The 27,469-nt window shown below is 45.9% G+C and overlaps 2 protein-coding genes across 2 annotated transcripts in view; one reads left to right on the forward strand and one right to left on the reverse strand.

The window, feature by feature from the left end:
* mgat5 (alpha-1,6-mannosylglycoprotein 6-beta-N-acetylglucosaminyltransferase) overlaps positions 1-15,396 on the forward strand; it is a 44,918-nt gene extending 29,522 nt beyond the window's left edge. The window contains exons 11-17 of the mRNA XM_037456818.2: positions 1,781-1,914; positions 8,266-8,415; positions 13,304-13,450; positions 13,567-13,683; positions 14,317-14,391; positions 14,526-14,683; positions 14,933-15,396. Of these exons, the coding sequence (XP_037312715.2) occupies positions 1,781-1,914; positions 8,266-8,415; positions 13,304-13,450; positions 13,567-13,683; positions 14,317-14,391; positions 14,526-14,683; positions 14,933-15,131 (980 nt within the window). The 3' untranslated portion in view covers positions 15,132-15,396. The remainder of the gene's footprint in view (positions 1-1,780; positions 1,915-8,265; positions 8,416-13,303; positions 13,451-13,566; positions 13,684-14,316; positions 14,392-14,525; positions 14,684-14,932) is intronic.
* A 2,106-nt stretch (positions 15,397-17,502) lies between these two features.
* LOC119201033 (transmembrane protein 163a) lies at positions 17,503-26,994 on the reverse strand. Its single transcript, XM_037457028.2, has 8 exons — positions 26,321-26,994; positions 25,403-25,522; positions 22,966-23,009; positions 22,771-22,862; positions 21,419-21,515; positions 19,804-19,915; positions 19,252-19,393; positions 17,503-19,066 (listed from the first exon to the last, which is right to left on the reverse strand). Exons 1-8 carry the CDS (start codon positions 26,475-26,477, stop codon positions 19,006-19,008), a joined length of 825 nt encoding a protein of 274 aa, XP_037312925.1. The 5' UTR covers positions 26,478-26,994; the 3' UTR covers positions 17,503-19,005.
* Between the last annotated feature and the right edge of the window lie 475 nt (positions 26,995-27,469).

Here is a 27,469-nt window from a genome sequence, read left to right on the forward strand (position 1 = left end):
AAAAGACTTAACACAGGGCTTTGGTCCGGAGCCTTACTGACATATCTAGACTATCCATTAACATGTACAACTCTTTGCTTTAATTGAGATGTATGGTATACGTAAAAGCCTGTGACGCAGTGGTTTCTATGTGTTGTAGCTCAATGCTTTAGCCTTCATAGATATTGTGTGTTTTCTTGTGATGCCCTTAACGCTGATTCAGTGAGACTTCCCTGCCTAGTTTAGGGCACAAAGTTCCTAAAAGGTCCCTGTCAGTCACCCTGTCAGAGAAGATATCACGCTCTTAAGGATCTTACCTACACAGCACCTCTCTCTTATCAGGGAGGTCTCGTTAGCGTAGCCACACCCACCCCTCACACAGATCTGGTGGTATCTTTATAACATCCGCCCCCACATTCCAGTGGTCTCCTACACACACACTCGGACAAAGTGGTTAAACTGGCGTGAAGGAGCAGCAGTCCTTCCACGACATTATAACATGGAAATTACGTTACATAACACCATTTAGCTGACGCTTTTATCCAAAGCGACTTACAATAAGTAAGTACTTCCCCCCCCTGAAAAGTGTGCAATTACAAAAATTCAAAAAACATTGCCATTAATATGTTGCAAATATGCCCGTGTGGCGCTTGCAGCAGCGGGGCAGAGAGCACCAGAGTGACTACTCCGTTTGCCCGACTACTACCCCTGAAGTTTTAAACCTAGGGGAAATACGTTAGAACAAGTCCAGTCAGGTCGCTGAGAAGCATGTCAGTTCAATATTTAAAGTATGAGGAGCATCTCACCAAAATTCCGGTGTATTTGTTATTGTGAAAAGTACATGGTCAAATACACTCGTTCTCATTTTGAAGCGTTTGAGGAGGTATCGGTCTGCACATTTTTGCTGTGTAGTGTCAGGCTTGTTTGCTCTGTATAACACATTTCTGGCTCCTTGTTCTATTTGTTTTCTTCTTGTTTTATCTTTGCCCAAAGATATGTCGCTGAAGCCAATATGGCAACCGCCTGGAGAGACGCAGCGAGCAAACATTGGCTCTTTGTTGAGCCGGCTCGGGACAAAATGTCACATTCCAGCCAACACGGATTAAAAAAAACAAACGCGTTTGTTTAAAGACCATCACCGTACATCATTGTGTATTGTGTGTCATCATGACACAGCAGATATAAATGGCTTGATTCATTCCCTTTTATTACGTAAGGTGGGATCGGTCCAGGCGATGTTTGCAGAGTTTAAATGGCGGCAGGGGCCAGAGTGTGCAGCTGATTCCTTTTTTTCCTGAAATGTTCTCCAAAAGAATCCTTCTTTTATTTAGTATTCCAAAGCCAATCACATCTCCCTCTGAATGACTGACCCTAATTTGCCTCTCTAGTAATGGTGGTGTGGTAAAAACACAGAGCCCGACCACAATGGCTCCCCTGGGGCTCAGGCGCAAACCACAAACGCGCAGCCGAACAACCTCGCCTGCCTGCTTCATTCGCTCCAAGCGGGTTTTTGTTTTTGGACTGTGTCTTTTCTGCCCACGATAGTCTTCATGTTGCTTTTACAAGGCAGATGGCAGTCGGGAATAGATAGCTGCCAGCTTTCCTGCTCGACACTTGACCAGCTTCTCTCAGTTGTTCCCATAGTAACAACTGAGAGAGTCATCGGCAGGCAAAAGGGAACAGTAGAAACAACTCTCTCAGCATCATGATCAGTGCTAAATGCAAGTGTTGTGAGCTTTATCCTTTAGGCCTTTGAGTGCCTTTAACTCTGACTCCAGCACTACTATTCTTTTGGATGCAGCTCACACCCCAGACAACAGCTTCCTGGGCTTTGTAGTGGAGCAGCACCTCAATGCCAGTGACATCCGGCACATCGACGACATCAAGAGGCAGAACCAGTCGCTGGTCTACGGGAAGGTCGACAACTTCTGGAAGGTACCGTCTCCCGTTTAATGCACCCACCAAGACATTGACATTCTGCACACGTACACTTTTTAAAATACTTCTGACGTACACAATCTATGCTCCGAGACGTACTTGCAGACCAAAAGGCCCAACCACACTCTTTTAAACAACCTTGGGTGAAAACTTTCACAGGGAAAACCAGTTTAGGGGATTAAATTCAGCTCGTCGCCCTCTCCGTTACGTTTTTCTAATATATGCAAATGCATGCTCACACTGCGGCACACAGGCCGAGGGATTACTGTGTCCCAGACACACACAAGGAAAAGCAGACTCCGGGAGGGTTCATTGTTCGGCACGCCAGCTCGGGATTACGCGCCCTGATGACGTTACAGCACAGCGAAATGTACAGGTCAAACTTGAATCTTTCTCCCTAGTGAGTGATGTAACCAAAGAGGAGTAGGAAAACATCACTAGCAACAACACAGTCCACCTTTTAATCTGAATCCAAGTTACCAACACTTGAATGAGAATGTCGAAGCCACATTGTAAGGCTTTAAATATAGAGATATATATTCATTTTTTTTTTAATCCACAGGGAGCTGCTCTGCTTTATAACTTTCAATACTAAGAGAACACACAGCAGTCTAGCTTCAAAAAGGGCAGAGACCGGGGTTGGGGGCAGGGGGGCTCACAGCAAGGGGCATTAGTTGCTAATCAAGACTCCCTAGCGTGTTCATTACCTCCTGCTTTTAATTAAAGGGCCATGTTAGAGCTGACTGATAACAGGTTCCCTCCACTTTCCTTCCTTCATCCTTTCAAAAAACGCTAGAGTCTCTTCCTCGCCGCTCGAGAGGTTTTCATTTGAAAATTATACACCTTCCATATGAAATAGAAAGTGGAAACAGTTTTAAAAAATAGTTTTCTTGCATGAAGGTAAAAGTCATTATGGATTCAAATTCAGGTTATGGGTAGGGATGGGTAGTAGTCTGCTGGTATTCTGTTTGCTGGTGCGAGCACCACGTGCATACGTACCTATTCATGCAAGTTTCGGTGCGGAACAGTCATTTTTATTTTTTCAATACAGACCTATTCAGGGGTGGGTGCCCCCCAGTTATAATAGTAGAAGAAACACTGGTATATGATCCATCTACGGTATTGCTTTTCCTTTTCTGGAGGTAAAATGTTAAAATAATCATTTTAAATTTATTTTTCCATCACAAGATGCAGAATTAGGGCAATTTTTCTTGAAAACTGTCTGGAGTCAAAATTGTATAAACATTGTAATGAAATGGCCACCTCTGAGGGAGCCGTTTCCATAGCAACCGAGTTAAAGAGTTGTGGGAGTGGAAGAGCAGAGCTCCCTCTTATTCTCTCATTCCATGCACATACACACAAACACACCACAAAATGAGGTATTAAATGTATTTTGTCACACTGTCTCTATCATTAAATCAATCAGTGTGTGAGAGAGCATTTGATGTGGCAGAAGGGAGCATGGCGAAAGGTGAGAATGAGTAGGAGTTAGAGAGCTGTGGGCATTTGGCAGCAGAACAGAGGATGTGATGAAGTATGACAAATCACACATAGCTGACGGACGGACGGACGCACGCACGCACGCACACGCACGCACGCACGCACGCACGCACGCACGCACGCACACACACACACACACGCACGCGCGCGCACACACACACACACGTATGCAGAGCAAGATGGACGACCATACCACGATGCTACCGTTGCAGACTCGTTTCAAGATTGATAAGCTGTTGGGACATTGTTGGACTGAACATTAAACTGAGTTGAGTTTTGTCATGTCTGGCTTGTCTGATCTGATGAGGCAATCCCGAGTGCCGTGCGAGTGCCGGCTAGAAACCGGAATTTGACGTTTGAGGAGCGAGCCAAAGCAGAGCAGGAAATGTTATTGCGGTTACAGAAATTGACTCCTCCTGTCACAGATGTTTGACCGAATTAGGCTCAAGATAAATCTGGAAAGTGATTTTCGCTGCTTTATTTTAAAACTGTACAGGGAAATTGATGGTGTTGTTGTATTAATATGTGGTAAAGAATGTACATGTATTTTTCTGGAGGCCCTTTAGTCATGCCAACTGCAGAATATTCGCCCTGCAGACATAGTTAAAGTGTCTAGTGCCCAAGTCTGTGTGTCGGTGTTGAATGAGTGGAAACTCTGAAATAAATGAACCTGCTTTCAGCTTATACTCCTGAAGTTTTAGCATCAAAAGCTCTCGCAGTGGGTGTGAACAGTGTGGGACATGGAAGGCTTTATTGTAGTTCAAAGATGATAATCTGAGCCCTGAAAGGGTTCAAAGTCTAAGTGGAAGTAGAAGCATTAAAAGCAGATAACGTCAGGAAAAAAATAAATCTTGGTTAGCATGTAGAAAGCAACTGTGTTGACATTTGACAAATAATAAACGTCAAGCGAGAGTCACATCCAAAAGCCGCAAAAAAGCATGTTCACGTGTTCAAAACTTGTTCTCAAAAAGAGACCGACAGAATGATTGATTGTCTGGATAAGTCTGTGTCCTCTTTGTGCGCATGGGGACAGGACGACCTCGCCCCGATCGCAACGACCCGAAGTGGGTCGTGTCGACACTGCTTTTCTTCAGTGATCATTCACTGGAGCAGCAGGCAACCACAGAATATGAGGCTTCGTCAGAAAGTAAAAGCAAGGTTGATTAGAGCAGCTACGTTCGGTGCAACAATGCGTCAAATAAATAAAAATCCTGCTTTGTTTTGATTGAGCAAGCAGCCTCGGCTCATACAACTCTGTCCCAGCTCAGCGGATTTTGGGACAATTAGGAGCGTGTGGAAGTTTAAATGTACACAACAATGATGCATGCAGCGTTAGAGGTGTTCCTATTGCTGCCGGACAGACGGGAGTAATGTTGCTGCTGCACACGGTCATTTTTTTTTTTTAACTGGGCCTGTAACACTTTGATGATGCCGCTGCTCTCGGATGAGCATCAAGGACGCACCTTTAATCAATCACAAAGCGCCGCCTCTGCTCTCGAAAAGCTACAGCAGGTCACACGCTGTTGTTTCTAATGGGCCGTTGTGTGGGCACTGGAGTAAATAACATCCTCTGAATGCTGCGTTGTTCCTCTGGCGGTTTCTAAGCATCCGACAAAATGGATTTTTTACAGAGCGGATGAGAGTAGTTGGTTATAGTTTGTGGTCGGAGGAAAAATAAGTAGATTAACAGATATTATTTCCTATATATTCCTAGTTTAAAAATATTAGTCCCTGCAATAGTAGACCACTTGTTTGTATTGAGGAATCACCACATACAAAGCCTTGCTAAAACAGTTGATTTGCTATGAATGCTTTTATATTGAAGCAACAAAATTAGGTGTTGATATAATTTCAATACAAGTTTATGTACACACACAAATTGCAATACTTATGAAAATTATTTATGACCGGCTGCATATTATAGCTGCAGAGATTTATGTGCGTTTGTCATCCTTCTCTGAAGAATGGGGGGAGCACATTTTTTTCCTGACTGACAAGCTTCCAGTTTTGGGCTCCCAGTGTCAGTTGGAAATCATTTGAGTGGGGGAGACAATCAGAGGTGCGCTTGATGGTTGATGTCGAAGGCAGTCTGAATAAGACAAACTAAGCGCACTTGTGTGCATTCCGATGAGGCAAGAAGCTCTTTTTGTATTTTGAGGTTACTGGAGGATATTTTCCAAACTATTACGCATATAAGGAACAAACTTGAGGCAGGCCGAGTGAGAAGAGGATCATTTCCGTTGAAATGTGCAGTTAAAGCGAGATTAATCTTTAAAACAGCTTGAAGTCCATTTTGATATTAAAAATGTACTAAAATAATTAATAGTAAGCATTGTCATCGTGAGCATGACGCTATCCATTCACCTACGACGAGTCTACGACAAGTTTCTAAAGGAAATAGCTGTTGGACACAAGCAAAAATGTACAAGCTTTTGTTGACCAGTTCTTCTGAAACCAGCTGGTTCCAGATGGTGAACCTGACAGGCACACGTTAAAGCTTCTGTCTGGTTAATAAGCTGGCGAGGGCTGCAACGCTCGCGGCCACAAAGAGGGATCAATGTGCATCACACCTCTTTTTTTTACCTTTATTTCGTGGCTTTGCCTCTCGGCCTGTGAGCTCCCCCCCCCCTCCCTTCCCCTCTGCCGACAGAGAGCAGCCTGCCGCCTCTCCTGTTTCCTCTCCGAGTGAGGGTTTACAAATTCCCTCTGATTTACAAGGTCATAAAGCTCGCCTTCTCTTCATCCTGCTTCAATCAACCTCTCCAGCTAAAGCTGTAATTTTATAACACCACAAAGCACGCGCTCCCAAACAAGGCCACCGCAATCCATCCGCTTCCTGGTTTCATGTCGCTTGCTGCCTGTGGTCGGAGGCACACGCGTCGACCCGGGGAGGGGGGGCACATGTGATGTTAACGGTCTTTATACCCGTTAGTGTTTCTAACGCATCACTTCCTTTTCTTGTCATGCTTTTAGCACAAATGGGATTTCTCAACATGTTTCTAGGTTGTTCTTTATTCCATCACAAGTGCGTCTTAGTGTGCATGTATGTGTGACCAAATCCAGCCATGCTCCAGAGAGCACCGGGCAAGTGATGCCCCCTGACCGTGAAGCTTGGTGTACTGCAGAGACAGCCTCGAAGGGTCGTCGCAATCTATGTTACTCTTCAGCACGCACACACATACACACACAGACATGCGCAGCCACTCATGCGTTCATGATAAACACATCACTCACATTATGCAGCCTTCAGAGATTTTTCAATCTTTCCTTTAGTAATGTGTTTTTTTTTCTCCTCCACTCGTTGATTCCTCATTTCCACAGCATATACGATAATATTTATCTTCAGTATTCCATCTTACTGTATTTCAGATTTTGTGCAGAAACAATGACATCAAATAATTCTATTGTTTTGTGTCGTAGCAAAAAAACATTCCCAATCCAACTATAGAATGCGTGTATGCCTCAGAAGGCTCAAACGCACGGAAAGCGATATATGTGACCGGCAACAATGGAGGCTGCGCCTGAAAATGTATTCTTTTAACAGAATATCGTCCTCTGGGGAAAAATGTTTTATCTGTTTATTCCTTTTGTCTACCTCCATACAGTATTGCTTCCGTTGATGAAAAAGTGCAACAAGTATTGTTTTTTCATTGGCTTTTTCTCATGTCATGTAACACAGTCTATATATTTTTGAAAGTGTGTGTGTTCTCAGTTGCCTACCTGCAACACTCATTGTTAAATCCCCTCACACCCACACAAGTCCTAGCTCAGCTCCCCTGAGTGAAAAAATTACAGGGTAGTGATTTCGCCCTCTAATTAGCTATTTCTCTAACACACACGTAAACACACACACACACACGTAAACACAACAGACTGCTTTAGTTACAGCAGGTTCGCTGGAGGCATCTGATAGCCAGGCCTCCAGGGACCTCGACGAGCAGCTACCTGAAATTTAAGCCCAAAAGGGAAGCACTGAGACACACACACACACACACACACTGTGAGGGCAGGGAAATGTCCATGAGGACCATGGAAGCTTTAAACGCTTGTGTTCAGGAGTCGTGTGTGAGCTTGAAGCAGGATGCTTTTAATAATAGTGGCCTTGCAGCCCCGTGTGTTAAAACTATTGTTAATCGATAATATCTGTGTGCGTGAGTGCGTGCGCGTGTACATACTGGGGAAGGTGCCTCTGAGGCCTCCCGTGTTTATGGAGAAAATGGCCAGCTTCCACCTACGCTGCCTCACTGGGCTGTAAGAGCGTCCCTGGACAAAGGGGAAAGGAGCATGGGAGCTTTGTTGTTCCCTCTCTACCCTCAGCAGGAAAACGTCATACAAAATCCTCTTGAAAAATGTATTTAATATCTATTTGTTTTTCTTTTCAGAGTTTCACTTTTCACCTCTTCCAATATGAAATCAGCCGAGCGGTGTTATGGCTTTATTTTCATTTCATCAAGGACATAATGGATCAGGTCGACTTTTAAAAATGACTGCATCTGTATTGTGTGCACCCGTGCTCCTCATGCAGAGCTATTTTTAGCTCTGCTTTTGTGGCCAGATGGTCAGTCAGGTAGCTCAAACAAGAGCTCACCAGGCCTTCTTCAAAATAATGTAATCCAGAATGGATCATTCCAGGATGGGTGTTGTGGATTGGACCGTCTCGATGTGTTTTTAACCAAATTAATTTCAATTTCTGTGTGTGGGGGGGACCGGGGGTTGTGGGTCATCACAATAATTTTCATCTATATGACTAAAATGATGCTGGGTTGTTAGTCTCTAAAACAGTGGTTTTAAGCAGGATTTTTTTGAGGAAAAAATAACTAAATGTATTGCATCTCTGTTTTTTACCAGGACAAAAAGAAATATCTCGACATCATCCACAGCTACATGGAGGTCCACGGCACCGTGCATGGCTCCACCACCGTGCACCTTCCGAGCTACGTGAAGAACCACGGCATCCTGAGCGGCCGAGACCTTCAGTTCCTCCTCAGAGAAACCAGGGTGAGTCTGCCCACCTGGAAATTTGTCTCGCACAGGGGGGAGGGGGGCTCAGCTAACCTGCAAACTGCAACTGCTCCCAGATTACGGGATGTTTTTTAAATGCAGAGGGCGTGAAACGTGCTCGGATCATTCCTGAGATAGTGACTGCTGTAAGAAACCGATTCACAAAAGCACCCCACAAAGCACCCACAAAAGCTGGGTTACATAATAAGGCATTCACTTTGATTCATCAACAACTAACTTATGTGTTAATGCAAGTAAAGTAAGTAGCGAAGTTTAAAGCACATTTAAGTGAAAGTCCATGTGAATGGAGACCTTCGCTGTGTAAGACGCAGCTCGTAGTGCTTCCCTTTTCACTACATGACTTGTCTCTTCCCCACACTACTCACACTACTCAAACCACTCTCATCCACAAAGACAAGGACACAGAGACTGAAGCCCAAGCCGGGCTGTACCGCCTGGAGCGAGCTCTCAGAGAAAACACCCACTCTACAGCGTTGCCACAACGGGTGTCGAGCAGTTTAAGACAAAATAGCTTTGTTTAGTTGGAAAGCAGTGAAGTGGAGAAGCATTCACCTCGAGAGTGTCCCTCTGGTAGGAATCCTTTACTTCAAACTCTTAACCTATTAGAGCAGAGAAAAATCAAGAAATACAAATTGAGGTACGATTAGCTCTGTGAGCTGGTTAAAAATGACGTCTCTAGTTGACATGGAAAGGTTCACCATGTTTTATTTTGAAGATAGAACCCTGCTGAAAGGCTACAAAATACAGAAACGGAACAAAACAGAACAGCTGCATGCTAACGGTGAAAGGTCAATTTTCTCAGCAATCAATGATACATGTAGAAGACCTTGAAACATTGTTCTTTTATTGCAGTGTAGAAATAGTTAGTTAGTTCCGGTGGTATAAGTATGAAAGGCTGTGAGAACAGGCTAACTTCAGTCCTTCTTGGCAATAGCTAACCGTGGCTCCCTGAATACAATAACGAGTGGAGCTTCTAACTATTTAATAAAACGCAGATAGCAACAAATACGGGCTTCCAAACAGTGCCAAACACTGGGTGCTGTTCTCGTAACACTACAAACCAATGCAGATAGTTAATGATAGGCTCCTTGGCCTTGAAGTTAACGCTAGGTTATTGATTGCGGGAGTAAATTTCCATTCACTTTAAAAGAGCTGCCCATTGCCATAGAGGAAAAAGATTAAAGTGACATGTCCGCTGAAGGTGAAAAACCATCGTCTGTGCTGGCATTGAAAGGTGGAATCCGTCTTTTTGCTCGGGTTGGTGCCCTTTTCAGGAGAATAAGGTTGGAGAGAGCTTCGATTTCTTGAGCCTCTGAAACCAGATCCCTCCGCATTGAAGCGCAGCAGAGGCAGACCTCAGACAGGAGCCGGGGCGAGGGAAGCAAGATCAAAAGATCCACAGATCACACTACAGAGATTTAAACCCCCTTTACTGTGGCGCTCTGCTGGGCTGGACACCCGTTGTGTCGGAGGTGCTGACAGAGCAAAGCTAAGGCGTATTCAGAAGTGAAGCGGATCACTGACGTGTTGAAAACAACTCACTAAATACGGAAGGAGACCAACCCTTTGCCTCAGTGCCACATAGAGCCAACGTGGACGGGCTGGATTCATGTGGCCGTGCAGGTTAACTCTCCCCAGGGATGGGATACCGCGTAAGCTTTCATGACCTGCGGCTCTGCATGGGAAAAACCCAAAAGAGGAACGGCCAATTAGATCCCACAAAAGGCCCATAGTTTAGCCGCGATGGGAAGGGGAGGCAGTGTAGGCCTGCCTCTCACCACGTTCACTGTTGCCTGCAATCAGACCGCCTGAGCTAATTGGCCTTCGCAGGGTTTAACTGTTGACAGAGCGTGTGTGAAGGCATTCTGGGGGTGGAGGCGCGCCGGTGAAGAAGATTAAGAAGAGCCTGTTGTTGCCTGCGTGTGACCTTTGATTTTCCATCAGACTGAATTTCCTGAAATAGACTGTCAGGATTGTATCGTACCAAACCAACTTTTTTTTAAAATTTCCCTCTTCCTCATACCCACCACATTAAGCATTAACTATAGAGGTTGCCATTATGGCTCCTTCCTCTTACACGTCATTATTATCAGGGTGCTTCGCAAGTTTTTTCGCAAGGGGGTTTTTGTTGGGTTAAGCCCTGATGCATTACCAAAATCCTCTCACTATGAGAAGTGACAAGAGTTTGAAAAAGCAACTAATTGAAGTCTATGTTTAGAAAATTACTTTACACTTTAATGTAATACAGCCTTTACATAGAGGAAAAGACAGCTCAAGCCATAGCAGCATATCCTATTTAATAATATATATACAACAAAATCCGGGAGCGCAAATGAGGTCCATGCGCACATGCCAAGCAGGCTTCCAAAACTGCTTGTTTGCCAGTTTTTTTTCTCTTTGACAGTAAGAAAGCACAGCCAGTCTCTATGGTATTTCTACATCTAATTGGTCTGGTCTATATACATATGTAGCAGTGAATTGTATATTCATTTTTTGAAAGTATGTGAAGATTAATGAATACCTCTGTAAAAATAAATAATAGAAATTCCACAAATCTTGCACAGTGGTGTCTCATATAGGCAAGGCTTTCAATCCAAGCAGCAGAGGTATATTTTCCTTACCCGGTAGACCTTGATAAACTCAGTTTTTCACCAATGTAGAGACTGAAGGCTTTTGTCCTGTAAAAATATGAAGAATAAGATTAAGGCAAGTATAGACATTAGATTAGAAACTAACTGCGTAACTGTGAATTTGAATTTGTTTATTTATTTGAGCAGTACACATGGTGCTCAAAAGGAGTGGACTGAAGCAAGAGCTTATAAGAGCCCACCCCTAACTGTTGTTAGTACGTGCCTCATTCGATTGTCAAATGTCTCCTCGAGTTTTTTGTGGACAGCTCTTCCCTTCCTTCTGTACAGGCTCAAAAGCTTGGGCGCGTATTCGGCCAACTTCCCCAGTAATGTGGACTGTAGTGGCTCCTAAATCTGAGAGAGATGGAGAAACATCACAAGATAATTACAGACCTAAGGCAAGAAAAACTGTCAAGCCAGTCAAGTATATGATTTGTGCTTAGTCAAAGTCAAAAAGTGACCAACAAATAATTTGTCCAGGATTCTTAATTCTAGTTCAATTGCAAATGTTTCTTTTAGAATTTGCGTTAAGTCCACAGTATGAGGTAATCCTTAAGGCTCAAGATCTGGCAGTCATGTGGATTATTCTGTAGTTGGAACAAAAATAAGACCGCAATTATATCAATTGTATTTTATTATATTTAGACGTGGAAGGAATTACATTATAATTCAAAGATACATTTTTGTGTTTTACGTTTTGTTTTAGGTTTTTTATTTTCCTATGTTTTATGTCATTATTAAAAAGTCACTTTAGTGTGTTGGGTTACATCCAACAAATGGTGTTGTTTTATGACAAAAAAAGGCTTTATGGCTTAAAGGGAAGAAATGTGAACTGTGAAGCCACCAGCAGGATGGGTATCATTAGAATTAACGGTTAACGTTAAATAAATTTAAATTATTATTATCAGCCTGTTTCTTAATCAATAGTGTTTTGGAATGCATTTATCCAGTAATTAAAGACATCTGCAAGGCTGTACACGCTAACGTTAGCTTACAGCTTGCTTTAGGCTTGTGTAACTTAATGACTGAACATTATATTATATATATTACCGGGTATTTAAAGTGTTTATTAATGAATTAACTGCTGAATACCGCTGAAACCCCAGTCTAGCTCTTCATTTATTTCACAAGATAACCTTAATGTTACCTCGGAAGGTAACGTTAGCTTAAAGTCCAAGCTAACGTTAGCTTCGAGAAAGGCCAGTTTTTTATTTTAATTTTACTCGACAAAGAAAAGTATGAAAACTGGAAAAGATGTACTATCCAAATAACTCACTTTACCAGCGTAATTCTCTCTTTGAAGTTCAGTCCTCCGGTTTTCTGTCCGGTTCCGTCGACTTTACTTCCAACGTAAACGGCGGAATTGGCGGTAAATGACGTAATGAATCTGATGCAATGAAACCGAGTCACGTGTCCACAAGAATAATAAAACGTTTTCTGCGTGCGTTGAGAGAACATTGTCTGAGATTACACGGATAACGTTTGTTCAAGAAGGAATAGAGAATGTTTTTTCATTTAAATATAAACCGATTAATTACAGGACTATCCTTGGATATTATTCTTATTATTGAACCATTTTTTTGGTCTCCCAGAGACACGCTGCCATCGCTCATTTCTCCCACATCACTGCTCCTCTCTCCGTCCCCCCCACCCCTTCCTCACCTCCTCCCCGCAAGAAATAGTGGGCGACTGTTCCTCGGCATTGAGGAGCTTTTTGCACACAGACACAGACACACATATATGCAGAATAAGTGAGCTCTGCTGCCCCCTGCCGGCAGAAGTTGGCCACAGACGAGGTGGTAGGTGTTAAACAAGAATCCTTTGAGTAATGTCCACACTCAAGTGTAAATCAGTATAAAATCCTAACCCAAGTTATTGAAAATATATCCGACAAACACCCCCACACACCAGAGACGAATACTCACAGACAGGCCAGTGTAGCTGCTCGCTGCCACTGCTCCACAAATATTTGCTTTTCCCATCCAGGAGGAGGGAACTTGTTGACAGAGCCCCACTTGTTCTTCATATGTGCATTACATTAGAGCTGTGTCCTCATATACCTGGTTTCTTTCCCTCCCTTGTTTTAGAGTGATATGTGCTGCCCTCTGCTGATAACACGGGAGGGTCTATCTCAACTGCTGCTCTCAGCACACATGAGAAACCAATCAACACCTCCCCAACTTTTTTTTTTAAACGACTCAATATTTTTCTCATTATATTTCTCCCCTCTGCAGCTGTTTGTGGGTCTGTCCTTCCCCTACGAGGGTCCCGCCCCCCTAGAGGCAATCGCCAACGGCTGCGCCTTCCTCAACCCCAAATTCAGCCCTGCGAAGAGCAGCAAGAACACAGACTTTTTCAAGGGCAAACCCACGCTGAGAGAGGTGAGAGGAGGAGGTGTCCAAGCCCCCCACCCGCGCCCCACCCTGCAGACGCTGCCACTGCATAGGAGGCGTCTAACCTCTTCCCTCTCTCCCGTTGTTGTCATCGTTGTCTGCAGCTGACCTCTCAGCACCCGTACGCTGAGGTGTATATCGGGGAGCCCCATGTGTGGACGGTGGACATTGAGAACTCTGTAGAGGTGGAGAAGGCCATCCGCTCCATCCTCAGCCAGAAGGTAAACACAGAAAAATGCTCTTTGAATTGTGTCGCAAAAAGGACTTGGAAACATCAAATGGTACAGTTTCTACTTTAATTTCTTATTCAACATCCTAAGTGTTTTATTTATCATTGAGTTTAAGTACGCAACAACAAAACAGAATAGGTCTGTGACTCAATAATTAGCTTAATTGGATTATTCGCATATCAGTTTCCACAGGTTGACAGATTGAAAATCCTTGATCATACTAGGGATTTAATGTTTTCATTTTTGCTTAAATAACCCCTGAAACTACTAATTATTAATGCCCCTAATTGTTTCACATGTGTTCTGTGGCCCTGTGGCGAGTTACAGCCTAACAGGCTCCAGGGCTCCCTTCCCCTCCTCATCTTTCCCTCCCCTTTCTCCCCTCCTCATCTTCCCCTCCCCTTTCTCCCCTCCTCCTCTTCCTCGACCTCACACAAAGAATTTGTGCCGCCACAAAGGCTTCGGTTGTTGGTCGTCCCCGTTTAAAGTTTCCCTAAATCTGAGTCTGTTCAGATCTTTTGGCCTTTACAGGGGACGACTGGAGGGCTGATGTTTCCCCGGGCTGAGCTCTCCCACACACACACACACACACGTCTCTGACCAGTCTTGTGTTTGTGCAATCAGATCGAGCCCTACCTGCCCTACGAGTTCACCTGTGAGGGGATGCTGCAGAGAGTCAACGCCTTCATCGAGAACCAGGTAAACACATCGACTGCACTGGAGGAGGTCACTCACTCTGACTGCAGAAAGAAAACCCGTTTAGCCGTTAGCTTCTTTGTCAGCGTCATCATCATCATCATCATCGTCTCCTATCGCCGGTTTTGTGTTGCCAGGACTTCTGCCACGGCCAGGTGATGTGGCCCCCTCTCAGCGCCCTGCAGGTGAAAGTAGCCGAGCCGGGACGCACCTGCAAGCAGGTGTGTCAGGAGGAGCAGCTCATCTGCGAGCCGTCCTTCTTCCAGCACCTCAACAAGGATAAGGACCTGGCCAGGTGGGACGATCGCTCTTTGCTCCACGTCCTGGGTGTGATTTTAAAACTGGCCATGGGGTGGCAGCACACGACCGCGTTAATAATAAAAAATGTACAGTTTGTCATCCAGTGGGGAGAATTGAAATGAACTGCAGTGTCGCGTTAAAGCCACCGGAGGGCCCGGTTTGTTCCCTGGGTTTAAATGGGTCACGGCTCAAGTGTGTGCTCATGTGTTCATCCTCCCGTCTCTCCTCCTCGCTCTCGATGCAGGTTCGGCGTGGACTGCCAGACGGTGGAGTCCAGCGCGGACACGGTGGTGCCGGCCTACAGCGAGACCCGCCGCCACTGCGTCTTCCAGGCCGACCTGCTGCTGTTCAGCTGCGCCGGCGCCCACCAGTCGCTGCGGCGCATCTGCCCCTGCCGCGACTACATGAAGGGCCAGGTGGCGCTGTGCAAGGACTGCCTATAGCACCAACATCAGCAGGCCCCCGGGGGACGAGGGGAGTCGAATGAAGTGGACGCAGCCCAACGAGCTCTCCATCGCACAACGCTTCAGTGGGACCGCGTCTGGACAGAAGAGACTGCGTGTGGCCACCATATCTATTGTCTCCCCCCCCCCTCCCCCCTTCCACCCCCCACAGGTGCAGAAAGTGAAGCGGCCAGCCACATAAACGCTCACACCGTGATTCTGCGGAAGTGGGTGTGAAATTACTTGAATCGACCCCCCCCCCCCCCTCCCCCTAAAACAAGTGGGCCGTCGTAGACTTTTGCAATTGCAGCAGATGAGCAGCGTGCTCCCTCAGACGCAGCACTGAGCGGGCTATGGCCTGATCGTCTTCACGTTCAAGGGCAGCCAACGACACTCAAACCCGCCCCCCCCCCCCCCCAGTTTCTTCTTTGGTAGGTTTGCACTGGAGTCCCCTCCCCCCTTCCCCAAAAACACACCTACATGGCGGCTAAAGACAAACCAAGTTTTACACTGTAACGGACTCGTTAGAGCAGACGTGAAGAGTATATATCTAGATTTTCATCCCGACGCTTGACCCCGGACGCTGAGGCGGCGGTCCTCTTCGACCCGTGAAAAGGCGGGAAAAAGTCCAGGCATAGATCCGCCACATTCTTCACCTCCAAAACGCACACACGTTCCTTGTGAAGGAGGAGTGTCGGTGACTGGAAGTTACCGAAAGGTTTGAATTATAATTAAAAAAGCACGGATCCACACTCGCCTCCCAATGTGTCAGAAACCGTAACGACAAACACGCCAAGGAGAAAAGACTCGCAGCTCCTCGTTTCCTCTTCCACAGTCGATCAGATTATTATTATTATTATTATTATTGGTGAAGAGAACAAGAAGATGTAGATAAAAGTCAAATTCAGAGTTCTTGTGGTGAATTGGGAATAAAATGCACTATGGTAATCGATGGGGTTTAACAAGATATTAGTAACACTGTATAAAGTTTTTCTTTTTATTTATTTTGTATACAAATCTTTGTTTTGCTGGAAATCTTTTTTATTTATAGGAGGGGTGTCTTTTTTTTCTTTTCTTTTTTTTATAGATTTTTATTTATGAAGAGTAACTTAAACAAAAAGCTTGCTTGTCTTTAAGTGTGTGATCAACAGGTTGGAGGCTTCATCCGCTTCTTTTCCAGCTTTTCCCGCAGAGACGAGAGAAAACGGAAGGTTTTACGCCTTGATAAGCTAAAGCAGGGCATTGGGCGAGAACCTGTCTGAATCATGGCAGCGACTTTTCATCATCCTCGCTAAAGATGGACCGATCCGGTCCCCCGGTGAGAGGCGGCAGAGGCCTCGCACGCGTTTCTTGTTTCAATTCAGTCGTTGTCGTTGTGTGAAATCAGCACCGTCTCATTGTCAGCTAAGACTGTTTTTACGTTTCTTTAATTTTTTACTTTTGTAAACGGGGTTACGTGATTCTGCCGCCAAGTTAGCGCTACAAAGAGAAAATGATGTGCCTTTTCCACGGTTTAGTTCTGTCCCGTCAGAAGAGAAAAAGGAAAAAAAGAATGAATCGGTCTTGTGATGCAGCCTTCTGTCCCAAATCTCCAAAATAAACTTCACATATCAAAGGAATCTTTTTTTTCTTCTTTCAAAGTCAGTCACGTGAACTCAAACCATCTAATTCCAACCTAATACAATTTAAAAAACTGTTTCAATTGAATCAGTCCGAGCCTTGTGATGTGTTACATTTGCTAGAGGCGCTCGGGTGGGTCCTCATTGGCTATTTAACTTGACCATAAGAAAGAACATGCGGCTCACAGTGTTCCCTGTTTATTCCTGAAAGAAAGAAGAAAGAAAAAAAAATGCGCTAATGTAGTCTACACGTTTTACAGTAATTGCGATACTCACGTTTTATAAACATCACCCGGTGTCCTTTCTTCCCCAGTGAAGCAGTGGTCGCGTGCAGAGCCTCCTTCTCATTCATAGAAGCATGTCGTGTATCAGACTGTCAGCCGTTCTGCAGAAGCAGGTCGTCAGCCCTCAGCATCGAATGTCTCCGTCGTACAAAAGGGGGAAAAAACTAAACCGAGCCGTCGCTCACAGCCACACAAGACATGTGAGAATCCACCAGTTGGCGCCCAGCGCGTGATGCCGTTGTGGTCCAAGCAGCGCACGCATGAGTAACGCAACGACAACTTTTTGTTTTGTTTTCACAGGCCATGACGAGTAAGAGGGATATAACTTTATTTTTAAATAAACCTTTTTTTTCTGTGACAAAAGGCTCAGACTCTGGTTTAATATTTGTTTCACATCACAGCAATACAGGTTCAGTATTTACATTGGCACAGAAGAGTATGTTTGAGGTGTGTGTGTGCGTGTCCATCAAAGTCGTACAATACTGAGCAAAAATGTGGGTTCATTTTGGGCCTCAAACATTTTCGGCACAAATATAACTGCTAACTTTGCTAAACCGTTCTTACAACCTTAAAATACAACTTTAGTATTCAAATAAAAGTCCTTAAAAGGGACAAAACACAGGATCAATACGCTGGCACATTTTGCCGTGTGTATATTTGGTTGCAGTGAGACGAGACGTCCTCTCGCTCCTGCTCCTGTAGCCATGGCGACCAAACGCCATGTTCCACAGTGCTGCAGTAACTCAGGTTTTGTGCTTTTACATGTATTCACTTAATGAAAAAAAATGAAATAAAGGATCCTCTGTGAAGCGCCAGACCCCAATAAAATCATCTTTCTTCATAGTTTAAATCAGAAAATGAACAACATCAACCCATTTTAATTACTCCACAAGTTCTGAAAAAAAATAAACATGAGGACCACAAACAACCATCAGGCGGACCTGTCCCTCAGGCATCGAGACTAGAAGAAAGACACTATAATATTACTTTAGCCAGACTAGTTCACAAACCACGAATAAGACCACATGTGCAGTGGTGGAAAGTAGCACTTGTACATCCCTCCCCAGCTCGCAAACCAAGGGAGCCCCGACTCAACGCACAATCGATTCGGCACATTGACAGCGAGACCGGGTTGTGCAAGCGAACATAATAAATGTCGGCCCTCGTCGGCCTTTGACTCCAGCGCGAAATACCGCGTTGTGCATTGGAGGCCTCGCAGCTGTATCTCTAATGACCCGAGTGCAACAGTAGATGGCGCAGGTTGTGAATGTAAAAAGAAGAAAAAAGAAAAACACATTTTTCTGTCCACCTGAAGCTGCCGTTTCCCTCCTGTCACGTTTCCGGGGAAGCAGAGGCTGAGGTCACAGCTCTCCTTAGCGACCGGATGCAGATAGATTTATATCGTCACTGAAACAGAGCCAACAACAATCTAGATAAACATTGTAAACAGCAACTCGCATGTCACCCCCCCCCCCCCTCCACACACACACACACCCGGTGTCAAACGAGCCTTGTAATGATATATCCTCCGGCCACAAAGGTAAAACAACATTAATCTCCACTGCTACACTAGCTACAGCATCACTTTCACTGGAGCAGAGGCCTCTAAGAACCACAATGAGGTGCGACAACTCTCTGGTGTTCCAGGTACACCAAGCTCCACCCCTCAATCGACTGACTCTCACCCCCCCCCTTCCACGTTTGATTGTGGAGGCATGAAACGACACACAACCCACGTTTAGTGTTAATAAGACGAATAAATATAATTGTAAAACACTTAAAAGGCGGCGATAATTTCCTCCGTCTGCGTTGGCATCATCAGCCTGGATCCTCAGTTCAAATGAATGACGGGAGTCAGGGAGCGGGGGCTCGAACCCCCGCGCTTCTCCTGTCGGCCGGTCAGTCAGCCGCCCTCCCGTCCTTCCCCGAAACCCTCGTCTTCTCCCCCCCATCCCGCCCCCGCTCCACACGTCACTCGAAGCGCTCGTAGTTCCTGGTCTGTCGGAGCCGTGGCACCATGTCCAGCAGCAGCCTGCGGAGGGACGAGAGGCTTTTCAGCGGTTTGAAGGTCAAACAGGAAGTCGACCCGACGCACCCGGCAAACGCAAGTACTTTTCTATGGCCCGCCATAGCTGTTCCAGAAAGTGCTAAACTTTGACCTCACATTAGGTGACGTGAGCACAAACAATGCACTTGCAGGAAGAACCGCTCACTCACTTGACTCCGTAGGCGAGGATGATGAGACCTATGAGGACGCCTATCGCCCCGTCCAGGTACCACACCTGGGGCTCGTGCTTGAACACTTCAGCACTGACGAGAATGGAGAAGCCCATGACTCCGCCCACCAGGGAGTTGAATCCTGGAGAGACCAAACAAAACGTGACTCACACATGGTCAGCTGATGGGTGGGTGGGGGAGAGGGGAGAGGGGAGGTGTTCTATGCTGTGTTGACCCCACCCCCTCCTGCTGAGAGTTTCCCATGGACATGTGATACTGCCTGCTCGGGCCTCTAACACTATGCAAAGTGTGTAGCGCTGGGCATGCGACATTCTTTAAATGTCTCTCGCGTCTGTCAGATGACTCAAAGGTCATCTGAAACTCGCTGGTTTAATTGACGAAGCTCTGTGTGACCCCCCCCCACCCCCCCACCTGCCCCATACGTCACATTCCAAATAACTCACACCGTATGTCAAACTGTGATGCTGTTAAATGGACACAAATGCACTTAATGAGTCAAATGAGAAGGTGTGTGTGTGCGTGCGTGCATACCATCAGTGATGAGGGCCCGGCTAGTGAGCACTCTGCCGAGCATGAACTTGACTGCAGCCAGCGTGATGCACAACAAGCCGCTGATAATGGACACACTGAACAGGAAGTCGTCCTGGGGAAGACGGAGGGAGGAGAGGAAGGTGGATAAATGGTTTATTCCCATTTTAGGATGTGAACCGTCTTCCCAATTGGAAACGGTACAAAATGTTTTGTTGATAAAGGTAAAAGTTTGTTGTAAAAATAACAAAAGATGCATAGTATAGTATGTTGAAAATACTAGTAGTAGTCAAAAAAGTCTAATAATTGTGTTGAAAAAAAGTTGTATCGTATGGTATGTCAACTTTTCTTAAGTAACAGAATATCATGTCGAAATGTTTTTATATAGTACAGTATGCTGAAAAAAGTCAACTAGTCAAAGTATGTTATGTTGAGAAATGAGATAAGTAAAGCTATGTTAAAATAAGACGTTATTCCATACTATGTACTAGTAAACAAAAAGCCACAATACAGGATGACACTCAAATGTCCCAGAATGCTTAACAGTGAGAAGTATTTCATAAAATGGCAAAATATATGTCACAGTACAATAATCCAAAGAAGAACTACACACCCCAACAAGCCCAACATCTCATCACTTTAACCAGCCAGACATTTATCTGAGCTTGTTAGCTAATCAATTCTCGAGTTTAAGGCCAAGAATTACACAGTGACCGCCGCCTTTGGCCGGCAAAATCCGACCGGTCCTCCCTTGTTGGTTTGTATTTGTGCCAACGTGACCCAGATGTAACGCGTGGACTGAGAAAAAGAGGAAGGGCGGCTGCAGAGCACTCAGCGCCTCTGCGGCAGCATTAATATTGCACCGCGGGACGGATTCACTGCGCCTTCCAAAAAAAATGAACATCCCAGCTGCAGTGGCGGCGGAGAGACGACTGCACCTGTGGCTTTGGCTGCTAAATGACATTAATTGGACGCAGAGGACGAGGCGTCAGGAACCTGACGCGCCCCCAGCCCCCCCCGTCTTTCTGTCTCCATCCCCCTCCCCGGCACCGCCGCATACCGAAGCAGCTCCTTACCGCATGAAGCATCTGAGTGCCGTGCGCCGGGAGGACAAGATGCAATATGCAACAGTTGATGCTGAAGAGACAACCAGAGTTTTTTTGTTCTTCTAATTTACAAAAGCACACGAGGGTGAATTGGATAATCGAGCCAAAGTGGAAACAGGCAGTGAGACTCTACGGTCTTTCAGCACACCAGAGCATGATGATCCAAAGTAATGATCCAATATTTACTCATCATCATCATCATCATCGTTCAGATCCTTTGAGGCATTTCTAGTGACATGATGATTGCTCTGCAAAAGGGCAATGAAAGTATTTCAGGAGGTGTGAAAGCTCAGTCTTCACACCTGACGTCTGTGACATTCTTCATCAGCAGCGGCAACACCATCAAAGACACACACACACACACACACACACACACACACACACACACAGACCCTCACTCTCATAGTAGTGCTGGGGAAGCAGGGGAATTCTGGTAGAAAATCGAATGCTTTCAAAGATTGTATTTAGCTTGAATCGGTTTAGTGTTTGGTAATTAATGAATAACTACTTACCACTTCGGGTAGCAGCTTGGTGGCCAGGTCGTGGATGGCCTTACCCATAATGCACAGGGAGGACAGAATGAAAACCACGCCCAGGATGACACAGGCTCTGTGGAGGAGAAGAGTATGAAGTGAACTGCCACACAAGCACATTAAGTGATGATTACAAAAATAATAATAATAAAAATAAAAACACCGCTAAAATGATTTCCCCAAGACTCTGAGACGATCCCACGTGACTGTTAACTTAACGTACAGGGCGAAGACAAGAAGCAGCAGATGTCCTTTCAAAACCGTTACCCAATTAACACGGTCTCCAGGGAGACACAAACACAACTGGAGCATATGGTCATCCGTTGCTACCGGCGAGTCTTCCTTCCAGAATGCTGTTCTCACACCAAGTCCTGTGCTCCGACCGGATGGGGTTACCACGGCAACGCCGAACATCACCCCAGGGAGTCCACAGCAGGACCCACACGCACAAAGCATCTTTCTGACATTACACCCGGCCGTTTGAAACAAGGCGGCTTTCTTTCCTCTGACACCTTGGCGCTTGTTACCTAGGCAACCGCTCTGTACCCGAGGCATCACCTCCCGGGCCATATCTCCTCTCTCAGAATAAGATCTCAAAGAATAATGTCGATTCTCTGGTTGTCGTTGATTTTCCTCACCAAACTTCCAATTACACGAAAAGCAGCTGGAGGAGAAAAAACGGAAACACAAGGCCACAGTATGTGTGTGTCGCTTAAAGCATCTGTCTTTGCCTACATATATTATAATGATTTTGTGTGATTACAATCTATGTGTGTGTGAGAGATAGTTCTGTTTCTTTCATTCGGTAACAGATGCTTTGGTTTTGATTGAGTCCCCCCCCCCCAAAGATCAGCTGCTTAAGTCCTTTTATTTTCTGTCTATCTTCTCTGGTTATCGCTGAGTCTCATCAGAGTGGGACACAACGCCGATGCTGTGACAGACACTCGCTTTTCTTTTCTTTCCCGCTCTTTCAGTCGCCTGCCTGCAGCTCCCTCGCCATTCAGCCGGCGCTGAAAAGGCCCACCTGACCTCAAGACACACACACACACACACCATTGTCAGCAGGTAGAGATAAGACACGAGGCGATCGGTCCCAGAGGGACTCACAAAGCTGAAGAGGCCAGGTATCTGACACACTCCTATACTGGGCGAGGCTGACTGCACACACAAACACACACACACACACTAGGCGTTGTCCGGGCACATTAAAGAGGATCACGTTTACATGTTTACAGGATATATGGGCAGGCTATAACTAATTAAAGACAATATAATGCTAATTCCACGTGAAACACTTCCAACTTTTTTCAGGCTCTTTTAAGCGTACTCACATGTACTCTCGGTGGGCCGAGTGTACGGCCGCGGCGTTGCTGTACCGCCACAGCACGATGGCCGAGGACAGGACGTCGAGCGCGGCGTCGAACTGCAGTGTGTGTGGGGGGGGGGACAGGGACAGTGTTACGGAAGGAAGCAGGTGAGGGGTGGGGGGGGGGGGGGGGGGAGTAGGTGTTCTATGGTCAACTTACGGCAAATCCAAATGCTGACGCGCTGTGGCGCATGATGGAAACAGCTGGAGAGAGGAAACAAAAAGAGAGAGAGAGAGAGAGAGAGACCGGACGAGTCACATTTCATTTAATGGGGAAATATGGTGTTGCTGCGTCAACGTCTTTTATTGAAAACATGCAATCACCAGCACACCTGCACAGTGGTGGAGGGAGACAAACAAGATGAAACACAGATAGACGGTGAGGGTTGGGTGTGTGTGTATGGAGAGGGGGGGGGGGGTCCTCTCCTCTCCGCACAGGTTTATTTTTAGCGATGCTCACTGGGGACCAGACGCTCGGGCCTGCATGCAGAAGCACAGCGTCTCTTTCCCTCTGCCTCCACCCTCCACATTCTTTCTTCCTCTCTCTGCTGCGAGGAGAGCAAAACCATGACCCCCCCACCCCCCCCCCCGCACAGCCTCACACATCCTTTATTTTCATTCTCTCCTTCTGCAAAGCTCCTCTTTCCTCCATCCATCCTTCGTGGCTTTATTGTCTCATCTCTCTCTGGGCCGAAGGAGCAATCATCCACTTCCGCGGAGTGAAATGAAAACCGAAAGGAAGTCTGCCTTCGCGGGTTTATAAAACACACACAAACGACCACCTGAATACAAATGAGTCGGTGGGATTTCTTTATTTATTTCTTATCACGCCAGAAATCTGCAGGGATGCGGCATGGAAGCGCAACAACGGATCGTATTGGTACGGTCTGTGCCATCGATCGATTTGGCGACGAAAAAGAAAAGCCACACGAGCAAATAATACAACAACAGTTATGACAACCTGTTATGTCACAGGATCCCCCCCCCCTCATTATTGACAGCTAGGAGAAAGTAGCAGGAGGTGTCATGAGGCTATTGAGGCACCACCCTCTACGTTACACTCTTGCTTTCATGCAATTTTATACAATATTTTAGTTGATAGTATCTGATTTGGGATGGAAGTAAAAACAAACGCCTCCCCCCCTCCTTGATTCTCCCTTTTTCCTCTCCTCCTCGCTCCTTCGTTAGGCGCTGAGAGAAAAACGTGCAAATGAGTCGGCCGCGGTTCGTCAAAGCAGAGCCCGGCGTCGGCTAATTGGCTCCCAAGAAAGCTGTCACGCACGCGCACACACACACACACACACACACACACACACACACACACACTCTCAGACATGCCAAATGTTGGAATGCTGCTAATGTTTGACAGGGTTTGATACCCAGCCGCCATCACTGTGTCATTGTGCAGAGCTGACGGGGAACTGCAAATGAGTGCGTTTCTCAAAATGTTGACTTATTCGGTTCTAAATCGGAAAACGAGGATTTTTCTAAATAAGCGCGATGCGAGGCGAGGCGAGCTCGTCTCCGTGTCTAACATCCAAATGATGCTCTAAAGGCGACACTTCACCGCACAAAAAGAAACCAGAGCATCGTGTCTCCAGAATTCAGCTCGCCGATGACGTGCCAGTTGGACTCTATTGTTGACGACGTTCCCTCGTGCATCTTAGAGAAACAGTAGTGTGATTTTAACAGCTGGTTTGAAACAGGATTCTCACACTCACACGCCTCGGCCCGTTTGAACAGCCCTTGTTTACAATGGCGCTCCATTGGCTCGGCGACAGAGAGACTGAACTGAACAAGGCTCTTTCATGGAGAAGAATTTAGCACAAAATCAAAGACGGAAGACACACACGAACACCAAAGACGGAAGTTGGCCTTCCAGTCCCGCTCGGCCTACCAGCGCTCCCTTCCATCGGAACAGGAAGTGGGCAAAATGTAGGAAGCAACACGGACTGAACTCTAGGAAGCGGCATCCAGGACACAACGCCTCACCATCCCGAGTGGTCCAACTAATCCAATTCCAATACCTAATTTCGTCCTCAAACAAGACTGATTCATTATTAAACCGCCTGTGCCTGTATTTCCCCGGGGGAGCGCCGGGAATCGAAATCAACCGATTAGGTGTGAGCGTATTGGCGGATGGTACCAAAGAGGGATCCCTGTCCGAGAGTCTGCGCGCATTCTCTAAGAAACAAACAAACAGAAGGTCGTGTTTCTCGCTTGTTGCATCACAGGAAATCTGCACATCTGCAGAGCGACGTCTGAGCGCACCAGCGCGCATTAAACCGCAGAGCAGGAAGAGAGCAAGAGGCCGGCAGAGTGCTTCGATGCTTTCTAAAAGCGATCTGACGCACGATCAAATTTGAGCCCTTAGGAATCTAATATTACCACGAGAAAGAAAACCCGAACGTGTGCGACAAACGACAAAGTTGTTCTGCCTCTTACAGAAAACAAATGTTCCCCCCCAAAGGTTTTATTGAAGCGTTCTTCACGTCGTCCCCTGTCGATCGATCGAGCAGGAAAGAAAGCGTCACTTCCTGTGGGCCCGGAGGACGAAAAGAAAAAACGGAAACAGAGGAAACGATGAGCGTACTCACTGAAAGCGGCGATGGCCAGGATGATCGTGATCACTATGGAGACCATGGAGACCCAGAGAGCTTTCTTGCGGTAGCTCTGCGCCTCGTGGGGCTTCAGGCGCACGCTGCTTTCCAGGAGACCTGCAGACAACGACACGGGGCGCCGTGACACGCGGAGAGTTCAGTTTCCACATCGAGAAAACGTACATTTGTATCATTGTACGGATAAACTGAGCTGTATTTTTTGAATACGCAACAACAACTTTGTGCTTTTTGCTAACATCATTGGCGCGCGTACATGCTAAAGTTTTAAAACATTTATTTGGTTTTATTCATATTTATTTAGTTCTAAACTAAACTAAAGCATTGGACCGACTAAATGTTTCACCTGACAAACACCACACGGAAAGTTAAGGGATCACGAGAGGGACTGCGGTTCATCATGTGGGGAGCATGAATGTCTTAAGTTACCTCCATATAAAAGTTGTCTTGGCATTTCACTCAAAAGAAGTAAAAGGAAGAAAAGTGAATGAAATTTGAACTCTGGGGACCCTGAACAAAATGTCAGGGCCCCACGTCCAAAAGCTGATGAGATATTCCAGTCGGGACCGAAGCGGTGGATTGGAATGAAACCATGTGAGAAGTTTGGTAATGCCCAAATAAACTCTTTGATCTCTTAGAAAGGAACATGTATCCTTATTTTTGTTATTACACAGACAGACCCTTTATTACACAGGCAGGGTTATCAAAAAGGCTCCAATGTTCTATAATAATAATCAAGTTAGAGTTGGAAAAATGCATCCAGTCCATTACAGTGACAAAGATATATTGCCCATATCACATTCCAACAGTATCCACACAGAAAACGGTGAGCACCAAAGGGACCATGAGACTTGTGTGTGTGTGTGTGTTTTACCAACTTTACGACACATTGCCTACCTCCGTCCTCCACGCTGTCCGAGATCTTCATCTCCTGGTCCATCTGCAAACCCTCGGCCGGCGCCTCCGCGTCGGTGTGCCGCTGCTGGGACTCCGTCTGCTCCGCTACCACCGGGTCCGGGGCGGCGGGGGGGTCTGGCGGTGCGGCGTCTGTCATCGTGGGGGCCCGGGGGGGAGAGGGGAGGAGGGGGGGCGGGGGGGGGGGGGGTTGGGAGGGGTCGCGGTTCAAATTGAGCCGGGAACTCCAAAAATGTCACACCTGAGCGAGAAGTGCAGGCTTTATTTGCCCTTTTCTTCTGTTTAGACACCCAGAGGCGGAGAGGAGGAGGGAGACTCCTCGGCGAAGGCTGCAGGTCCAGTTGCGATAGATTTGCGCACCGTGAGGCGAAACAAAACCGGAAATTAACAGATGGAGAACTTCAAAACAAACGCCTGTGTGTCGCCGGAAAAAAGGAGAATGTGAGAGTGTATATTTTGCTCAACTGTAAAATACATTTAAGCCGTTCATATTTTCATCAATTAATTATTTTGGATTTACAAGCTTCTGGTATTTCACTCCAAAACGCACATATATACCGGATACAGTTAAACGGTAAAGAGCATTATATGGTCAAATTGGGAAGACAGAACTTACACTTCTAGTGTTTTTTTTATTTCTTTGCTTTTGTAGACTTTTTTGCTCATGAAAATGTCTGAATTACTATTTCGTCTCATGTAGAATGTGTCAAGGTGCAAATGCAATTGTTTCCATTGAAAGTAAGACTTATTGTGAAGGCGGTAACCGGTGCTGGTTTCGGTGATGTTGCTGTGGAAGATGCACACCGCAGAAGAAAAACACACACACATATGCAATATTCAGCAATTTGCGACGTCGTGAAAATAGCCACACCGGGACCATATGAAAATAGCCATACCTGGGTATTTATATATATATATAATTTTTATTTTTTATTGGTCAGGGTGCGATAATAAAAATGTGCTTTCAAAATGTGGATATTTCCCGAACAGACTGAAAATGAACTCCATCCTGTAGCATGTATATTGTTATTGTCCCTACTTCGCTAAAGCTACGCTTCACATTGTCCATTGTTGTGATGGATCACCTGGGACCCGAGGGGCTGTTTCTCTGGGCCTCTACTGCCGTTCAGT

Source organism: Pungitius pungitius, chromosome 3 (genome assembly GCF_949316345.1).
Source record: "Pungitius pungitius chromosome 3, fPunPun2.1, whole genome shotgun sequence".
NCBI classification, from domain to species: domain Eukaryota; kingdom Metazoa; phylum Chordata; class Actinopteri; order Perciformes; family Gasterosteidae; genus Pungitius; species Pungitius pungitius.